This window comes from Strongylocentrotus purpuratus, unplaced genomic scaffold (assembly GCF_000002235.5).
Source record: "Strongylocentrotus purpuratus isolate Spur 01 unplaced genomic scaffold, Spur_5.0 spur5_scaffold_2, whole genome shotgun sequence".
In the NCBI taxonomy this organism is placed as follows: Eukaryota; Metazoa; Echinodermata; class Echinoidea; order Camarodonta; family Strongylocentrotidae; genus Strongylocentrotus; species Strongylocentrotus purpuratus.
Genome location: NW_022145605.1, coordinates 11,716,419 through 11,736,526, shown reverse-complemented (window position 1 = coordinate 11,736,526; position 20,108 = coordinate 11,716,419). Strand labels below are relative to the sequence as shown.

Sequence of the window (20,108 nt, the reverse complement as noted above, 5' to 3'; positions counted from 1 at the left end):
GAATGTGATACAGGTCCTTGTTTCATACTTCAAGGGGGTGGGGTGGGGTGGGGTGGGTTGGGGGTGTGTCTTACATGGTATGTTAAGTTCATGGAGAGGGGAGGGAGGGGGGTGTGTCTTACATGGTATCCCATTAACGGTACACTGACAGGTTGGGGTGGGGAGGGGGAGGGGGATTCTTACATGGTATGTTAAGTTCCTGGATCCCACTGACGGTGCACTGACAGGTGGGGAGGGGGAGTGGGGAGAGGGGAGGGAGGGGGGGGGGGGGGTTGTGTCTTACATGGTATGTTAAGTTCCTGGATCCCACTGATGGTGCACTAACAGCAATGTCCATGATACCATCCAGATTGATGTCCAGGGCTGCTACATCAGTACCAAATTTATCTCCTTCCTGTGAAAATAAAAGTAACGATTTGAAATATCAGAGAAAACACAAAACAGTCAAGGAATACAAACTGAAAACATGTACATGCAGTGTAACTAAGAATCACACAAATATTACTATCAACACAATGAATCATGTGATTTTCTGAAGAATCTTCTGCCATTGGGAGAAATTACAATTCAAATATTTACAATTCACTTTTTTTCCTTCAAAATTTCATGTATGAGTACATGTGTCAGTACAAAAAAATGATTATAAAAATCTCCCCTTCTGATCCCATCTTTTAATTTCAGGATATAGAAATTAGTGGAAAAACAGAATACACTATGATAAGCCCTTAGTTATTGTCTGCTTCCAAATGAGGTGACAGTGTTCTCACTGCTCTCAGACCAACACTGGTTTACATCCTTTTTTTCGTGAAATTGTAATGTACCGAGTCTAGAGAATGCAGACTAATCCCTCTTTATTGCCGTCTGGATTAGTCTACACATGATAGGCTAGAGTTTCAAAGCCCATGCTATACTATTATACGTGTCATGATGTACCATAAACCGGGCTCGACACTAGCAAGCACCCAGGACACATGGGCACCCGAAATCTAGGTCCAATATGCACATATTCAGAATTTCCACCCAAGGCTCACTGCATATAAGCCCTCAAATTTCAGAACGAACCCCCAACAGAGAAAGTTATTGTGGAGCCACGCTATAAATCAGAGTGACCGTACCAGGTAAAGCTTCCCATCATAATACATTTTCCCCAGTACTTTTTTCTTGTTAATTGAAAATGTAGGTATACCGGTAAGCAAAAAAATATGAAAGAACATTGCTTTAGTAAAAGGATATATACACCTTACAAAGATAAATACCCCCGCCCCCCCCCCCAAAAAAAAAAACTTACGTTGAAACCTTGAAGAATGACATCAGCCTCCTTATCCAAGTCATGTGACCCATTATGTAAGACCTGGTTAGTTCCATAGATGACGTACACCCGTCCGGTCTGGGCCTGGCCTTCCTTGCCATATCCAGGCGCTCCTAAGATCAGGTCCTCGGTTTTGGTTCCGTAATGCTCTGATTTTGTCATGCTCCTGTTTTTGAATAGGTAGTCAAATGACATAAACGTGCTGTTAGAATAATCAACCATGCCTCGTTTCTTGCCCATACATCATCTTTAGTTAGTTCACTAAAAGATTTTGCATTTTGATGATTTATATTTAAACCAAGTAAGAATTTTCATGTACTTAAGTTATGTCATAAACGTAGTCACAGTAGCTTAATTTAATTCCAATTGCAATATTCATAGCCATAGAACAAGAAATGATATGGATTTTCATTTGCCACATACGCGTACACATTTTTTTCAAAAACCTGTAATGTACCAAGGACCAAGCATTTGGAATTCTCTTCCCTGAATTAAATCAAGAACAACAGATACGAGATCATAAATCTGCTTACTGTCCAAGCCTTGCGTAAGGATCTCCGACATGGAAGGTTGATGTTGGTCTCTCATCCTTTCCTGAAAGAGATTTGATTCTCCTTTCCTTTTCTCTGACTCTCTCACTGATGGTCTGCAGCTGTTCCTGTCATAATTAAAACCCAAATCCATGATTTTATTTTCAAATATAAAAAGTGCCTTGCCTCAATATGACTTCAATGATCTCAGATAGATACAGTACCAAAAACTACCTATTTAATGATCAGGACCGCCAAATAGGTTACTACCTTTCAATAATGAATAAGATAAACTCTACCAAATGTGGAGATTTCAATGAAATTATACAAATGCACTTCTGAGTAATAAACTAAAACAAGGAGTTACTGATGGCGATGCATGTACACTGTTATCTAATCTATGATTACTGGTTCAAGCAAGATCAATTGACATAATAACTATTTAACACAATTAATTCAGAAGTTGGTATATCACCCTGAACAAAGACATTTTTTGAATAAGTCGAACATTAGCTTTGTTACACAAATAGAACAAGAGCCTTTCTTGATGAGAATCAATCACAATTTAATCAATCAATCGTAATCTTACAATCCACTATCTGCTACGAACAGATTTGTGATTGAAATCACTCTCAATCAACTTGCGATCACTATTTTTTAAATATTTTTTTAAAATTTGTTTTATTGATCATTCATAATCACATTTGTACAAACAATCAAAAGAGAAATTACAGTTAAAACAAAAAACAAAAAGAGAAAAAACAAAAACAAGAACACAGCAGCAATACATTATACCAGAGCGATCGCTATTGTTTATAAGATGGAGCCCATTATACCTTGACCGAATCGGCAGGTGACAGATAAACCCCTCTGGTTGACGAAGTGACCTTTACGTCCTGCTTGTCCAAGCCATGGAGGTTGATCTTGCTCCGGAGACCTTGCAGTGGTGTCTTCCTTCTCCCTGGTGGCAGGGGCTTGGTGGATGCCGTAATCCGGGAGCAGTTGATGTAGATGGGGTTATTGGGTACATCACAAACACTGTAGATAGGACAGCACAGGTAATATAAGGCCATCCAGGATTTTACACACATTAAATATCATCATCATTCCAAATTTCCAAATTTTAGTTCTTTGAAGAAGAAAATCATTCAATATTACAAAGACGAGAGATATATTCATTCTATATTTGGTATGTATAACAAATTTTATACTAAATAGCAGTCAATGCAACATCTGTTTGTATGAACAACAAGGAGAGAAATGTTAAAGTGTTTTGTTTTATTTGAGTTAAAGAAAGACTTCATTTCATTGATTTGTAAAATGTTTTGTTTGACTCAATAAAATAGCCTTTGAAAGGTTAAAATATTTATCCAAAAAAAAAAAATGTTTGTTGTTGATGTTACTATACTGCAAGACTGGCGATGTCTTCCTCTTTACATAAGTTGGGAGTTGTGCACAATTAGACAGCAGCAGGTTGCGCCACTAGCAAGATCTTGAGCCCTCATCACCCCCCCCCCATCCCTTCTCTGTCTTTAAAATACCTGGTAATGCATATACATGATCATAAGAAATTTATCAAATGAGAACATAGAAAAATAGGTCTACATCAGAGTATAGTTTTCTCACAGTGTTGTAATGTCTATAACTACAGATAATCAGAGCTACCAACCAGTACAGATTTCCCCAAAATTGGTACGGAAATTAACGATCATTACAGCAGTACGGAATGTTGTCTAAAATTACAGATTTTGGGTTGGGTTTTTTGGCGTAAATATGATTTATCATAGCGAGTTCTGTGCAGTATGGCAGCCATCCAACACTCGCTGAAAAAGATGGAAAATTATCTTAATATAAACCAAATTTTCATGGAAAACTGATGTGTTGTGATAACCTAAAAATCAACATTCATCAACTTTGCGTGAGTAAAATCAGCGCAGTGTTGGCGTGCCGTTTTTTTAAGATCCATAGCACCGCATAGGAAATTACTGATTTATTCCCCAAATTACTGATCTTGAGCCTTGTGATTACTGATTTTCTGTTTTAGAGGTGGCAGTTCTAAAACCCAACTGGATCACAGACAAATACCAAAATCTGCTGCATACTATCTGTGACTCACTCAGTTCCGTTCTCCAGCATATCAATGGTATCATGCCACAATCTCTGACTCCACGATGCCATGTCATCTACACCCCCAAGGAAATAGGACTCAAACTCCTCCACCATGAAAGGCGACTTAGAAGAGTAGTCCATGTAGAGCTACGGCAAACAAGAAAGGAAGATGTGTCAATAGTATCTTAAAGGGATTAGGTATCTTTATCTCAGATTCTGAATTGAAATCCTGGATTAAGCTCATGCTGCAATGATAACTATAAACCTTTTGGTCAGGCAGGAACCCCATGAATTTTACAAACCGATCGTCTGTCTGAATATCAAGATATTTATGATTTGAAATCGAAATTTCAAAACCATTTTCCTAACATTTTTATAACATTACAGTCTATTGGGGAAAATGAGTATGGTAAAACCGGTCACTCAAAGATTTCTACTTTTGAGGCACTTCATGATCATTTTGAAGCGCAAATCTTTTAGGGCTTCAATATTACACCATATCACAGACACTGATAACACATAGGGTAATGCATCTCAGATTTAACATTGTTAATCGATGCCTTAATTTAAAAATCAATCCATTTTTTTAGCCTGCATAGTTTGGAATAAGACATTATTCTTTATATTATCGAATCCAATCCAGGAATTTATTAAGCGCTGATATCTAGTTGCCTATGCGCTGCGGCCTTATCGCCTGCAAATACGGTAGAACTATGGTATGCATCTGAAGAGTCTATAATAAGAAATTGAACACATGATTGAAAAATAGTAAATTTATTACCTTGGAAAGTGCCAACTTTTCTCCTAACCTGTATAATGGGTATAGATAACAACATAAGTCATTTACAAACAAAATATTAAATGTCGGCACGTTGCATTTTGTACAAGGCATTCATGCATAAAAAAGTGATAAATGTTACCAATATTATTATTTGCACAAGAATACTACAAAAATTAATCTTCTAGTAGAAATGTAGGATCTATATTTATTTTGTATTTGCTTCACTGCATTGCTATAAAATGATTTAGATTTTACTAATCTCCAATCTCCCGCTTGGAAATCTATTTTCATCGATAATAATTTTGTGTATATTTATATGTACTATCTATATTGATTTTAGCTTCACTGCATTGCTCTTAAATGATTTAGTCTTTACTAATCAACAATTTACAGCTTGCAAAAGAAAAATGGTGAATAATCCCTAAGCATATCAAATATAGAAAATGAAAAACTGATGACAGTTCTGCATCAAATCATATGATTGGTTATGTGTAATCACGATGAACAAGTCACACTTCATTCGGGCGAGATTTAACCCCTTCCTTGCCTTGTTCAACTAAAGCAACAAGCAAGGGATTGCTACAGTTGACTTCAGTCACACTGTCAAACCTTGTGGCATTCTACAATTTCGATCCAAGGTGATTAAAGAATTAAAAGAAAGCCATTTTTACCTGGCAAGGAACAAAATTGCTGTGCATTCTACGATGACATCCTCTTGCAATATGACTGTGTTGTTGTAATATATCTTATATATTTCATACAAGTCCTTGACTGGAACATACCTGTATGTTTAGAAAGATAATGATGTTCTTATAACCGGAAGTATATGGTTTAATGGCAACCTACTAGCAAAGTTCTTCTTACTCTACCATGAAACAACGACAGAGACTACAGCATTTTTCTGAATCTTAGGTAAAGTTAAGAAATGAAAGAAATATAAAAAAGAATATGAATTTCAAATTTTAAAACATGAACAGAAGGTTTAGTTTGCATAGTTTACACACAAAATCTTTTCAAACAAAATGTCCTGAAATAGTTCAAATAACGTAAAATACACGATCTCTTGTGCATCAATATTATAATTTTGTAATTCTATATTAATTCCTTGAAATGCTAGAGCGCCGCAGTGGCTGCCTTGCTCAAGCCAGGGTAATAATCGGGGCAGCGTCAGGAGCATCACAACGTGACGGACATGTGCGCTATATAAGAAGCCACCATTATTATTATTATTATTATTTAGCTATTATGGGGCTTATATATCTCTTTAAAGGTAATACAAAGTTTTGGTATGGGGTTATGAATTTGGTTCAAATGAACATAATGGAAGCATATGCGATTTTACAATATTCAATGATCATTGTCGCGATTGGAATCGAGTCTAAAGTGATGACATTGTAAAAATTAAACTATTTAAGTATATAGCTCCCTCTCAACACTGATATTACTTTAGCTTTAAAACAATGTTTCCTGCTACAAATTTGTATAATTCAAATTTCTTGAAAGCAGAAGTGTTTTAGGGGCTAAATTTTCTAGTGCTTATAGTACATCGACAAGGGCATTCAAATATATCAACATTTTAAAGAATTACTATCCATTCAATTTTCAAAATTTCCAAAAACTTTGCATTACCTTAAAAGAAATCTTACCAGTTTGTCAAAGTATCAATGTACTGTAAATCCAGTTCTGCTTCAGATAAAACATCTCCTCCTGCAAAAGATAGAGAAAAAATATATGTTCGCTGTCTACATTCCTTTTATTTGGATTTTTGAAGACTATCACCATCAATCATAAAAAGTCCAAAACAAAATGTTGTGAAATATATGCAAGATGTTGTCACTCCAATTTACAACAACAAAAAAACAGATAATCTCCAGCAGAATGGAAGAAACCGACTTGAAGCATCTCTTTGATACTGCGAATTACAAAATAAAAGTAGAACTACCACCTTAAATAATGACCCCCCCCCCCCTAAAAAATATTCATACTATAGATGACATAAGCTGTCAACAGAAATCAGAGGGGAAAAAAGGAGAAAAATGGGGATTCACAAAATTCATGGAGATCAAGAGTAAAACGTTCAACTGCGATCTGGAAGAAGATCACCTTTTGCAGACGTAAAATCAGGTCAAATGTGGTTTCCCTAGCATTAAAAAAAAAAAAAAAATTAATAGCACTCTGCATTCAAGGAATAGATCCTACACCTGGGTCAAGGGTGGTAAATGTAGATTAATGACTTGCCAAAGGACATTGGTGCTATGGCAGGGATTGAAAACTAACCTTCATCACCTACACTGTGGGCATCAGGGAAAGAACCAAAAAAGTTGATCTGGAATGAAAGTTGAGAAAGCAATGCTGAAGTATAAAATGACAAATTTCAATCACTCTAGAGCATACGTTTAACCAAGATATAAATAAATCAGCAATATTCAGGAGGATGTCACAAACAGGGGTCTAATCGCTTATGCAAACAAAACTCCCTTATTTTTAATTCTTACTCTTAATTATATACTTTCCCTGATGGACTTTCTAAAGCTCTAGGATGACAATTTAGACCTTTTCCTATTTAAAAATCTTCAATGAACAGTAGTTGCAGTCACTGCGGCACTGAACATGCCAATCATTCAGTGGACATATGCTGTTTGGTCACAAGACAAAATACAATCTACTGATTTCTTTCTTCTAGGAAACATAAAATTCCATGATTTTTCCCTGATTTATTTATCCCCGATTTCCGGACAAGAAAAAAAAAGTGGACCCTTCGTCCAGGTTGTTCTGATTTATAGCTGCAGGGGTAAAAGTAAAAGTGAACGGGGGAAGAAAAAAATAATAAAAAATCAGGAAACCAATTTAAATCAGGTAACTATCAGGCCTGAGCTGGGAACCCTGACAGAGATTGTACTTCTTCATGGTCTTACATCTCCCATTGTTGTGAGGAATCCCTGGTCAATGCCCAAGCTGTGCCAGGATACATCAGCTACCTGGTGAGAAGCAAACCCCAACAAGAACACCACAAGCTTCTTGGCGTCCTACACAGGTGAGGGATATACATGTACAGAATGTCATTAGAAAGAAATCAAAATCATGTGCAGAGGGATAACATCAATCTGTGGTTCAATGTTCACACTGAGCACTACTGCAATCAGTGATGTACATTATGCATAATGCAGTATATTGTCCAGCCTCACATAGGATTTTTTTTTTAAATAATAAATACAATTGTGTTTAGTCTGCTCTTTATCAAACAAACTAATATTGAGGTCTTCCTTTCTTGTGCACAGCAAATCCTCCAGGTATAATCTGTTCAATTGACTTACAGGCTCTGCTTCATGCGGCATCAAGATTATCCTCATCTTCACATACACTAGAAATGCAACAATGAGCCTTATTAGTTATTGCAACAAAAACTTTTAGGATTTTCCTTTTCATCCTCTTGTGAGGAGATTAATTTGTGGATTCATGTACAAGTCATGCACCTGTCGACCAAAATGTACAAACTGCTGCAGTCCCATTAATTTCTGAGAGATTATGGCTTGTATGTGGACTATGACTATGTCAAGCAACTCTTGAAGTCTGATTCATTTTGTTAGAGAATTTGGCCTTTCTTTGTCCAAATGGGCTTTTAAGTGATGCATTAATTAAGAAGGCGCAAATAAATAAAGCATGTGTGTCCAGCTCTTTGTCACCACAAGAAAAAGATTACTTTTTGTTTTATTAGATTGGATTGGACAGGTACATTAACAGGATTGAAGCCTGTATTCCTAAGGGGCGTTTCACAATCGTCCTAAAGTTGGACTTAACTCTATGGCAAGCCGTTCACGCCACTGTTTGCTCTTGCCATTTACTGGCATTGGTCTCTACAGGGATGTACAAATCATGGTTACAAATCTACAGAATTTACATTTTTTGATAATTCATTATTGAAGGAAAATATATTATCTGAAGATCATAATGGTGAGAGCAAACAGTGGCATGAACGGCCTGCCACAGTTAAGTCCAACTTAAAGTCGATCTTAATCTTTGTAAAACACTCTCCCGCAATGGCTGATTAACAGGTCCATGCTTAGGGTCTTGGAGTGTTGTTGATCTCACCTGACTCCATGGCTGTGGGTAGTGATCCCTGATATACTGGATGGTGGTGGTCAGGAAAGGGGCCCAGTGGGTGTCCTCCGATACACTGTGGAACTTGCCTGTGTAGATACAAAGGTGATTCAAAGGCAGTGAAATAGCAAGAGTAACAACCATATAATGAAGGACCAATGTAGAGCAATCCAGTGACATAGACATGCATTCAGATCTATGGAATGGAGGGGGGGGGGGGGTGCTGAAAAGATATCCTTCCAGTTCTCTAACGAAACGAATTGGTGTGTCTAGACCACTGATGAGTTCATCTTTAAAGCATTACAAAAAATCTTTAGGCAATCGGGGGAGCACTGTGGTATATTGATCGCTATGCCTCTCTCTCGAGCATATAATAGGTCCAGAGTTTAATCCTTGCCCGGTGCTAACATCCTCAGACAAGGTGTTTTGTACACACACATTGTTGCTGTCTTGATCCAGGTGTATCCAGCTGCTACCCAACAGATTCTTGAGCACGTTGAACATCATTCACTGTTGCCGCTCAATCAATCAGCATACCGAAAATTTCACAGTACTGAAACAGCACTTCTTAGGATAAAAAGTGATCTTCTTATGTCAATGGACAACCAGAAAATAAGTCTGCTGCTTCTCCTTGATATGAGCAGTGCTTTCGACACAATAGATCACTCATTTTTACTGAAAACTCTAAGAAGCCATTTTAGGGTTGATGGCAAGGTTATCGAATGGATTGAATCTTACTTGTCAGATAGAAAACAGAAAATTGAAATTGATAACGTTGTCTCTGATGTATTCAATGTGCCTTTTGGCGTTCCTCAAGGGTCGCGATTAGGCCCTCTGTTGTTTACCTTGTATACAAGCAGACTCCTTACAAATATCCATACAGAGTTTCCTAGTATTAGTTGTCACTGCTACGCAGACGACACCCAACTATACCTATCTTTCTGTCCTAACACACCGGCTGAAGATCATTGTATTTCTGAATTAGAATCATGTGTTGTTCATATTAAGATTTGGATGTTGCAAAACAAGTTGATGTTAAATGATAACAAAACAGAACTTTTGGTCATTGGTACTCCACGCCAGGTTTCTAAATTTAGGTCGCGTAGTGTATCAGTTGGTGACTCAACCATAACCCCATCTGATACTGTTAGAAACTTGGGTGTGTATTTTGATACCCACCTGAATATGGATTCACATATCACTAAAATATGCAAATCAGCCTATTTCATGATTTATAATTTGAGACGCATTCGAAAATACTTTGATCAGGACAGCATGAAAACTATCATGCATGCATGTGTTACTAGTAAACTAGATTACTGTAATAGTTTATTGTATGGATTGCCAGACTCACAAATTTCCAAGTTGCAGCGGGTCCAAAATACATGTGCACGACTAATTTGCAGCCTCCCAAAATTCTCTCGAATAACCCCACTTCTTAAGGAACTACATTGGTTGCCAATTCGCCAGAGAATTACATTTAAAATTTTAATGATAGTCTACAAAGCTCTAAATGGTCAAACTCCTAATTACGTTACTGAATTGTTGCACATCAAGTCTCAAACCCATGGTCGTAACCTTCGTAGTACACAAGACATATTTATGTTGCAAATACCCCCATATAAAACCAAAGTAACCCTCGGGGACCGGTCATTTCTCTGTGCTGCCCCTAGATTATGGAATAAATTACCACTAGAAATAAGGAAAGCCCCATCACTAGATAATTTTAAATCAAAACTGAAAACTCACTTGTTCATATAGTATGTATAGCACAGCATTTACGAGCTCTTGCAGCGCAATAGAATATATTCACATAGTTATTGCGCTTTACAAATGAATATTATTATTATTATTATCAAATGGGTACCTAACCATACTAGGGATACAAAAATATAAAAAAATGTTTGATTATTATTATTATTATTATACCGGTAATAATAATTGCAGGGCCCTTAAGGGGAAGGGTTGAATACTAATGAGGCTATCTTGGGTAATCAACTTTTTAACTATCATGAATTTAAAATGCTGCTTTTGTGGAGATTTGGAGGGGGACAAAAAAAGTGCAATTGAGCTTCCATCACGTGAAGGCTAAAACAAGTATTCAATGATGAAAAAGAGTAATCAGTATTTCATGATATATGGGAATATCCCTCTGTGGATAAAACAAAATGAATGTATAGATGTCAATTTATAATTCAAGGGGGGATTATAGAGAGGAGGAATATCTTACCTCCTTGGCAAATAGTATCATAGTAGGCATCTGGGTAAGGGTTGCCAGCTTGGAAGGCATCTTGATTGTCTAAAATCAGCTGAAGAGACGTAGTTAAACAAGAACAATAAAAAGATAATGCAATATAACTGAGGAGTGTCTTAATCAGCTGCAATTCATTTTATCTGGGATAAAAACAATAACAAATCACCCCCAAAAAGGAATAATTACTCAATTAGCTGGAAACAAGGACCAAAATGATAAAATGTATATATATATATATATATATATATATATATATATATATGTAAACAGGTAAGAAGTGCCTACTCTATTTTACAAGATGATCACAAATGAGGACTTTATCATTCCAATGTTCAGCAATCATGCCTTCAAATACAGTACTAATCTCTTGACCTCTGACTGAAGTACTGCATGAATTTGTTTACTTAGACTTTGCCTCATGATCAAGAGTGCCTTCACCTCCAAAGTTATTGCAGTATATCATGTGAAATTATCTGAGCTCTTTTCTGCTTCAGTCGACTTCTGAAATACTCAGCTGACTGCTTTAGTCAACGTTTGTCACACATTCAGATTCATGAAACATTATGCACATAAGGCAATACATGGAGTCAGCTCCAGACAAATAAAGCAAAGTGCAACAATGTTGATCTATGAAGTCATGATCATGCAGTTGTAATTTTCTTTCATCTGTCAACATTTAAGTTAAACATATTTTTTGTTAACTACAGTACAGGGTTTGTACAACAGAATTCTTTATTTTTTTAATCAATTCTTTTCTTCAATTTTGTAAATAGCACACTCATAAAAGAATTGTTTTGAACTAAAAAGAATCCCCATGGCAATATTTTGAAACAAGAGGAATGAGATGAACAGAGAATGGGAAGACACCTCATACAAACTTAGCTGCTGTAGTATTTGTAATTAACAATTTATATAAAAATTAACAACTTCCTTATAATACATTGTAAATGCAAGAAAATACTGTACATGCTTCGTTCTTGGGGAATGCTAAGCATCTACTTTGCACCCCCATCTCATTCCATGCACCTTTGAAATGTCTGTGTATCTCTGACATAATTTCTGACAAAGATGAAGAAATTGATGTCTAAAATGTTGATGGCTATTTTTTTATATGTCTGTTTGGAGCTAGATGGACATAATTAGCTCATTTACTTTAACACAGAGTTAACAGCTTTCTGGCTCAGAACAGACTAGATAACATGGTTGGCCTACCTGCTTGTAATCGATGCTTCCTCTTGTATCCCTGAAATATTGTGTTGCTCTGTGGGCTGAAATGCAAAATTATGATGGTTATAGTTTAATTCTTATCTTCATCTCCCGAGTCTACTCTCAAGTCTCAACTTAAGAAGAGATGAAATGAAGAGGAGATGAATTAAAGATCAAGAAGTGTTTAACATGAGATAGATCGAGAGTTATATCTATACTGACACTGTACATGTAGATCAACCTAGACAAAAAAAAATTCTTTGCTTGATCAAAAGGTGTCGTCCATTAAGTGACACATATATATATATATATATATATATATATATATATATATAGGATAGGCACAAGTCTGCACAACTGGCAAGCAGAAATTACCATAACGGCGGTCAGCTAGCTAGGTCCTAGGAGGGTTCCGTCTGTCTTGGAGGAGACGAGCGTCAAATTACAAAATATGTTTTAAAACTCCAAGCCGACAGATTTTTCTGTCTACCGGTAATTAAAAAGGCTAGTACTACTTACACAGAAATAACCGTCTGATATGGCCCATTTTTTAAAATAAAACTGACATTTGTTGACATTCCCCATAGGCCTAGAGGCGATACGTTAGAGGAGCCAGATGCAATCTCAGCGGAACAACCGTCGATATCAGAGACTGAAGCTTTCGGTCTAGATTCTAAGTACTACTACTCTAGAATATTAAATACAAGAGGTGGTCCTTCCAGATCTGTGGTCAGACTCAGAGATAACAGGATAATGGTCAATACAGAATCGAGATCGAGATATAATTTAACAGCTACAGACTAGCTGGACAAAGAACTTAATTCCTAGGTCTATGACTCGAGTAAGACTCTACCAAGAGTAAGACTAAGACTAGTAGTAACTAGTAAGAGTACTAATAATAAGTTAAGCAGGTTAACAATAACATACGGAGCCCCGGAAGTGACATGGAGAAGAAAAAAAAATTCTCGTTTTCCTGAGATAAATTCTCGTTTTCCTGAGATAATTTTTCGTTTTCCTGAGATAAATTCTCGTTTTCCTGAGATAATTTTTCGTTTTCCTGAGATAATTCCCGTTTTCCTGAGATAAATTCTTGTTTTCCTGAGATAATATTTCGTTTTCCTGAGATAATTCCCGTTTTTCTGAGATAAATTCTCGTTTTCCTGAGATAAATTCTCGTTTTCCTGAGATAATTTTTCGTTTTCCTGAGATAATTCCCGTTTTCCTGAGATAAATTCTCGTTTTCCTGAGATAATTTTTCGTTTTCCTGAGATAATTTTTCGTTTTCCTGAGATAAATTTTTGTTTTCCTGAGATAAATTCTCGTTTTCCTGAGATAATATTTCGTTTTCCTGAGATAATTCCCGTTTTCCTGAGATAAATTCTCGTTTTCCTGAGATAATTTTTCGTTTTCCTGAGATAATTTTTTGTTTTCCTGAGATAAATTCTCGTTTTCCTGAGATAATATTTCGTTTTCCTGAGATAATTCCCGTTTTCCTGAGATAAATTCTTGTTTTCCTTAGATAATTTTTCGTTTTCCTGAGATAAATTCTCGTTTTCCTGAGATAAATTCTCGTTTTCCTGAGATAATATTTCGTTTTCCTGAGATAATTCCCGTTTTCCTGAGATAAATTCTCGTTTTCCTGAGATAATATTTCGTTTTCCTGAGATAATTCCCGTTTTCCTGAGATAAATTCTCGTTTTCCTGAGATAAATTCTCGTTTTCCTGAGATAATTTTTCGTTTTCCTGAGATAAATTCTCGTTTTCCTGAGATAATTTTTCGTTTTCCTGAGATAACTCCCGTTTTCCTGAGATAAATTCTTGTTTTCCTGAGATAATATTTCGTTTTCCTGAGATAATTCCCGTTTTTCTGAGATAAATTCTCGTTTTCCTGAGATAAATTCTCGTTTTCCTGAGATAATTTTTCGTTTTCCTGAGATAATTCCCGTTTTCCTGAGATAAATTCTCGTTTTCCTGAGATAATTTTTCGTTTTCCTGAGATAATTTTTCGTTTTCCTGAGATAAATTTTTGTTTTCCTGAGATAAATTCTCGTTTTCCTGAGATAATATTTCGTTTTCCTGAGATAATTCCCGTTTTCCTGAGATAAATTCTCGTTTTCCTGAGATAATTTTTCGTTTTCCTGAGATAATTTTTTGTTTTCCTGAGATAAAATCTTGTTTTCCCGAGATAATATTTCGTTTTCCTGAGATAATTCCCGTTTTCCTGAGATAAATTCTTGTTTTCCTTAGATAATTTTTCGTTTTCCTGAGATAAATTCTCGTTTTCCTGAGATAAATTCTCTTTTTCCTGAGATAATATTTCGTTTTCCTGAGATAATTCCCGTTTTCCTGAGATAAATTCTCGTTTTCCTGAGATAAATTCTCGTTTTCCTGAGATAATTTTTCGTTTTCCTGAGATAAATTCTTGTTTTCCTGAGATAATTTTTCGTTTTCCTGAGATAATTCCCGTTTTCCTGAGATAAATTCTCGTTTTCCTGAGATAAATTCTCGTTTTCCTGAGATAAATTCTCGTTTTCCTGAGATAAATTTTCGTTTTCCTGAGATAATTTTTCGTTTTCCTGAGATAATTCCCGTTTTCCTGAGATAAATTCTCGTTTTCCTGAGATAAATTCTCGTTTTCCTGAGATAATTTTTCGTTTTCCTGAGATAAATTCCGTTTTCCTGAGATAATTTTTCGTTTTCCTGAGATAATTCCCGTTTTCCTGAGATAAATTCTCGTTTTCCTGAGATAAATTCTTGTTTTCCTGAGATCATTTTTCGTTTTCCTGAGATAATTCCCGACCAATACATGTTGCATAACTTTCGAAACCCCAGACATCGTTTGTTATATGATCAGCGCACGTCAACTCAATCCCAAGATGGCTACTGTTCATGATCGTAATTTCTTCATTTAAATGTATTTTGATCTTGGAATGACACATAAAGATATTCTGTTCATGCTTCTTCATCATCACGACATACTCCTAAGTGAAAGGCATCTTAAGCGTATATTAAAAGCCAATAATCTCCATCGTAGAAGATACAGCCGTTTGGATGATGTAGTACAATTCATCCGGGATCAGTTACAGGGTTCGGGACAGTTGCATGGATATAGGATGATGCATGCCAAATGTCAACAGAGTGGTCTTCGTGTTAGAAAAGAGGATGTACGACTTTTACTAACAATACTGGATCCAGAAGGTGTTCAGCTAAGGAAAGCTAGACGACTTGTCAGACGGGCCTACTTCGCAAAAGGACCAAATTACATTTGGCATATCGATGGGTATGAAAAAATTAAAGCCATATGGCCTGTGTATAAGCGGATGTATTGACGGATTTTCAAGGGAAATGATTTGGTTAAATGTGTACAGTACAAATAACGACCCAAAGCTAATTGGAGGCTACTTTCTAGATGCCGTGAAGGAGTTTGGTGGATGTCCCTGCGTCTTGCGTTGTGACCGTGGTACAGAGAATGGACATATTCGCGCTTTTCAAGAATTTCTAAGGAGTGACGTCAGGGGAGAACATGTGTACATAGAAGGAGCAAGTACCTCGAATCAGAGAATTGAAAGTTGGTGGAGCTTTTTGCGCAAAGAATGCACCCATTGTTGGATCGAACTGTTCAGAGATCTACTAGACAGAGGAAACTACACTGGAAGCTTCCTGGATAAGAACATAAGTCAGTTCTGCTTCATGGGTCTAATTCAGGTACAAATAAAATAAGCTATAAAAAAAAATTGACAACAAAGATGCAGTAAATTGATAATTATTTCTCAACGAGTTTTTAAGAGCCAACAAATAATATGTAATGGAAAAATAATTTGCAATCCATCTAATATGCATGAAAGCACGAGAAAAGTGCATCTGGCTTGGCTTTTAAATTTGATTACTTAAGACCATGCAACTAGCATATATAGGACTACAACTTTGATTCTAACTACGTCAAGAAGAACTTGACCAGTACCCACAAAATTATCATAGGCCAAAATTGTGCTGTTTTAACCCTTTTGCAAAGAAGACAAAACTAGATAGGTGAACTTACTTGAAAATGAAAATTTGTTAAATGAGTCTTAAAATGTGATGGAGGAGTGGATCTTTTAATGTACATTGTACTAGGTTCTATTTTTGACCACTATTATAATGATGTATACTAAGTGGAAAAAATGATCTATCACTCAATGATGTGCTATGAATATTATATAGGCCTATATATATATATATATTAGATAGCTTAGACAGATTCAGCGATCTGATTGGTCGACAGCTCAAAATTTGCGGGAACTTGCAATCGTTAATATAACGATAATGGGTTTGCGCGCGCGAAATATGTAAATCTGCACATTATACACTATACGCTTTAAATAAAATGCGCGTGTTGTGCTTCAAATACGCTTGATATAATTAGCTTGCATGCGCGCTGATAAAAAAAATGATGTCAGTGCAAAAGTCATCAATTAATAATAGTATCAACAGCTAAAAAAAAAATATAATAAAATAAAAAATAAACTAGAATTTAAATCGTCACGAGGACGATTAAGGTGGTCTGTCTTCAAGTCTTATGATAGATTATAATACTTACTATATTGAGAAAGGGAGAAGTTATATAGACATGTAAACAATGATGATCATCATGATGATCATGATGATGATGATCCTGATAGTAATGGTGATGACGATGTTGATGATGATGATGATCATCATGATGATGTTGATGATGATCATCAACAGACCATGATGACATCTGATTGAAAAAAATGAGGGAACATTTAGATAGCATATAGTCTCAGCTACAACATACTCCAAAATCAACAAAAACCAAACGGAAATAACGGCGATATTGCTCGCAAAAGACAGGAATGTAGAATCCAGATTTGAGAAAAAGTCATCTCCCATAGGGACTACACTCAAAAAGTAATGGATCAAGTGATAATAGGGGAATAATAAAGTAAACATGGTTGTTTATAACATTATTTGTGATTCTACGTGTTTTAATAAGCAAAGGAAAAGGTACAGTGAAAGGTCAAAAAGAAAAAAAAGTGAAGAAAAAAATTGTTGGAGACGCCCGGACTCGAACCAGGGACTTCGAGGTCGGAAGTCAAGTGCGTTACCGATGTACCAAAATATTTCCCATAGAGATTACACGTAAACGGAAAATGGAATTATCAAATCCCACTTTGTAAGTGAAATATGAGCATGATCCCGGCATCTGATCGAAAATTAAAGGGCACACTTACGATAGCATATTGACTCAGCTACAACATACTCAAAGCTCAGCGTAAACGAAGATAAAACGACGGAGATATTGCTCGCGAAAGACAAGAATGTAGAAACCAGTTTTGAGAAAAAGTCATGTCCCATAGAGAATACACGCAAAATGTGAAAAATTGACATGCCTCCTTTAATCGCAAAAATACGCCATGATGCCATTGTTCAAATGAAATATCGTGTGAAATACATTCGTAGAAAATATTCTCAGCTAAAACATATCAAAATTTGAAAGAAAATTGATCAACATTTACAGAGATACAATCAATTTTCCAAAAATCTGCTAACGTCATAATATGCAAATTGAAATTTTAAGTTCGGAGGCCATTATGATGACGTCATGAGTTAATTGAGGGTCAAATGAGACATGAAATCATATCTCCGACTCATGATCTATCTAAATATGAAAAAAATTGGGGGTATCTATCCATTCTGAAGAGTTAAAATGAATTTTGTATAGGCTTGTTTTTGCACATGTAATGTGGATAGGGATAATGCAGATCCGCGTGTGCTGTAAACTTTGACGGACGCTCATTGCGTTATCACTGGTCAGAAAAAGGTGAACAAGGTATCAAAATGCTTGGAAAAATGTGGTTGATATGATAGAGAAAATTTGGCGTTTCCATGTTGTAAAATGTCAGTACGCGCACTTACGCGCGGAAACGCGCGCAAAAAAGTGCTCTCGCGCAAAATCTTGAAAATGCTTACAATTGCCTGAAACGTGTGCAAAAAAAATTTGGAACGAATTTGAGCATTTTAAAATTTTAATGCGCGCGTACGTGCGCGTCGAGGTGCGCGCGCAAATTTTGTTGACATTTTTAGTTGAACTTTGACCTGAAGTTGATGTATACCAAATATGGTTTATTTTTGAAGACTCGTTATCGAGATATGATAATGACTTGATTTTTACAAAATGGCGCCTGGATGACGTCACGATGACCCCATGAACTTGAAAAAGGTTTCGGGAACTTGATATTATAGGGCCTAATGACTATCAGAAATTTGAAGGAATTTGACCAAGTCGATTTCGAGTAAACGTATACACAAAAAAAGTGTACGGAAGAAATAAAAATAAATAAAGAATAAAGAATAAAGAAAGAAAATTCTAACGAAATCAATAGGTGATCTGTCATCGACAGACCACCTAAAAAGCTATCTATAAATATTGACTGGCAGGTGTCATATGAAATGTTTGGATCCCTGAAGGGAAAATGTAACCCCTTGGGAAAATAAAACTCCCTTCAGGGATCAAAAAATATTATATAACACAGCCTGCCAATCAATAAATGTATAATATATCACAAAATGTTCACAGGAACAAAGTTCCGACGAAATGCAGTGTTAAAGATGTGTTGAAAAAATTTCACAACATCATATAGAATACACGAACGATCGAGGAGCACAAGTGTAACTTCACAAGCGCTTTCAATTTCATCTCTTTAGCCTGAAGTGAGCAATTTACTATTTTGACATGATGTTATATACATGTACAAGTATAATATAGTAATATTCAAATGAGGACAATGTTTGTGACAATTTTAATCTTAGATTAAGTGTTGTACGTGGCCATCTTTCAGTGGCGGATCTACGGGGGGTTTAGGGGGTTTAAACCCCCTAAACCCCCCCCCCCCCCCCCCTTTGGAGAAAAAAAATGTGGGGGGGGGGGGTCGCATTTAGTGACCCTATACCCCCATTGGACAAAGCCTGTTTTTTTTATGTGTGTCGGTTTGCCGAGAAAAAAATTCGCGCCTCCAAACCCCCCCCCCCCCCCCCCCTTAGCAAAAAGCTAGATCCGCGCCCGCGCCTGTCTTTACACAAAGATTCTGTAATGTTTCCTGTACTCATGGGAGTAACAAAGATGGGTGTTTGTAAAGAAAGGAGATGAAAATATGGAAGGATATTTTTCATCATTAAAGCTGCATAGTCCTAAGGAGAGAGAGAGAGAGAGAGAGAGAGATGGGGGAAGGGGACAGGGGAGAACAAAGAGGAAAAATTAGTAAAGTTAGGAGGAAAATTGGTGTGGAGGACTACGGGTAACGAGGGGAAAGAGATATGTATGGAGTATCGTTTCCTGCATTATATAATTCAAATATATCAATTTTTTTTATATAATTTTACATTATGTTTAAAGATTTAAAGAGAGAATATCATGATATCACGTCACCTGAGGAGATTAAATCGAAAGCGCTTGTGAAGTTAAAATTGTGCTCCTCGTTTGTGTATTCTATATGATGTAGTGAACTATATTGTAACGATTTTAGACATCATTAATTTTAGTCATTTCGCACAATAGATGTATTCCTTGTTTGTTCTTATAGTTTGTCTTTAGTAGTACAAAGTTTCCGTCTGTTGATCTTGTGAGAATCTAGTCCTTGGCTCACCTTGACGGCTATACGACTCTGTTTTCGGTCTTGCCAGCGCGTCAAGATATTTTCGACCTAGAGTAAATCTAGCCTCGAACGTGTTACATAATACCAGGGTTGGGGGGGGGGGGTGGGGGATTGGGTTTTGACAGACGTGTATCAATCAGATATGATTATTTACGTCTGGGACCGACCT

General features: G+C 36.3%; 1 protein-coding gene across 1 annotated transcript in view; it reads right to left on the bottom strand.

The window, feature by feature from the left end:
- Positions 1–286: 286 nt before the first annotated feature.
- LOC115926364 (phosphatidylinositol-glycan-specific phospholipase D-like) overlaps positions 287–20,108 on the bottom strand; it is a gene marked incomplete at its 3' end in the record, with an annotated part of 30,164 nt that continues 10,342 nt past the window's right edge. The window contains exons 2-14 of the mRNA XM_030991024.1: positions 12,294–12,349; positions 11,058–11,136; positions 8,819–8,916; positions 7,645–7,755; positions 7,007–7,055; positions 6,376–6,436; positions 5,401–5,511; positions 4,730–4,757; positions 3,956–4,095; positions 2,676–2,877; positions 1,843–1,967; positions 1,289–1,475; positions 287–394 (exon numbers count right to left, since the gene is read on the bottom strand). Of these exons, the coding sequence (XP_030846884.1) occupies positions 287–394; positions 1,289–1,475; positions 1,843–1,967; positions 2,676–2,877; positions 3,956–4,095; positions 4,730–4,757; positions 5,401–5,511; positions 6,376–6,436; positions 7,007–7,055; positions 7,645–7,755; positions 8,819–8,916; positions 11,058–11,136; positions 12,294–12,349 (1,355 nt within the window). The remainder of the gene's footprint in view (positions 395–1,288; positions 1,476–1,842; positions 1,968–2,675; positions 2,878–3,955; positions 4,096–4,729; positions 4,758–5,400; positions 5,512–6,375; positions 6,437–7,006; positions 7,056–7,644; positions 7,756–8,818; positions 8,917–11,057; positions 11,137–12,293; positions 12,350–20,108) is intronic.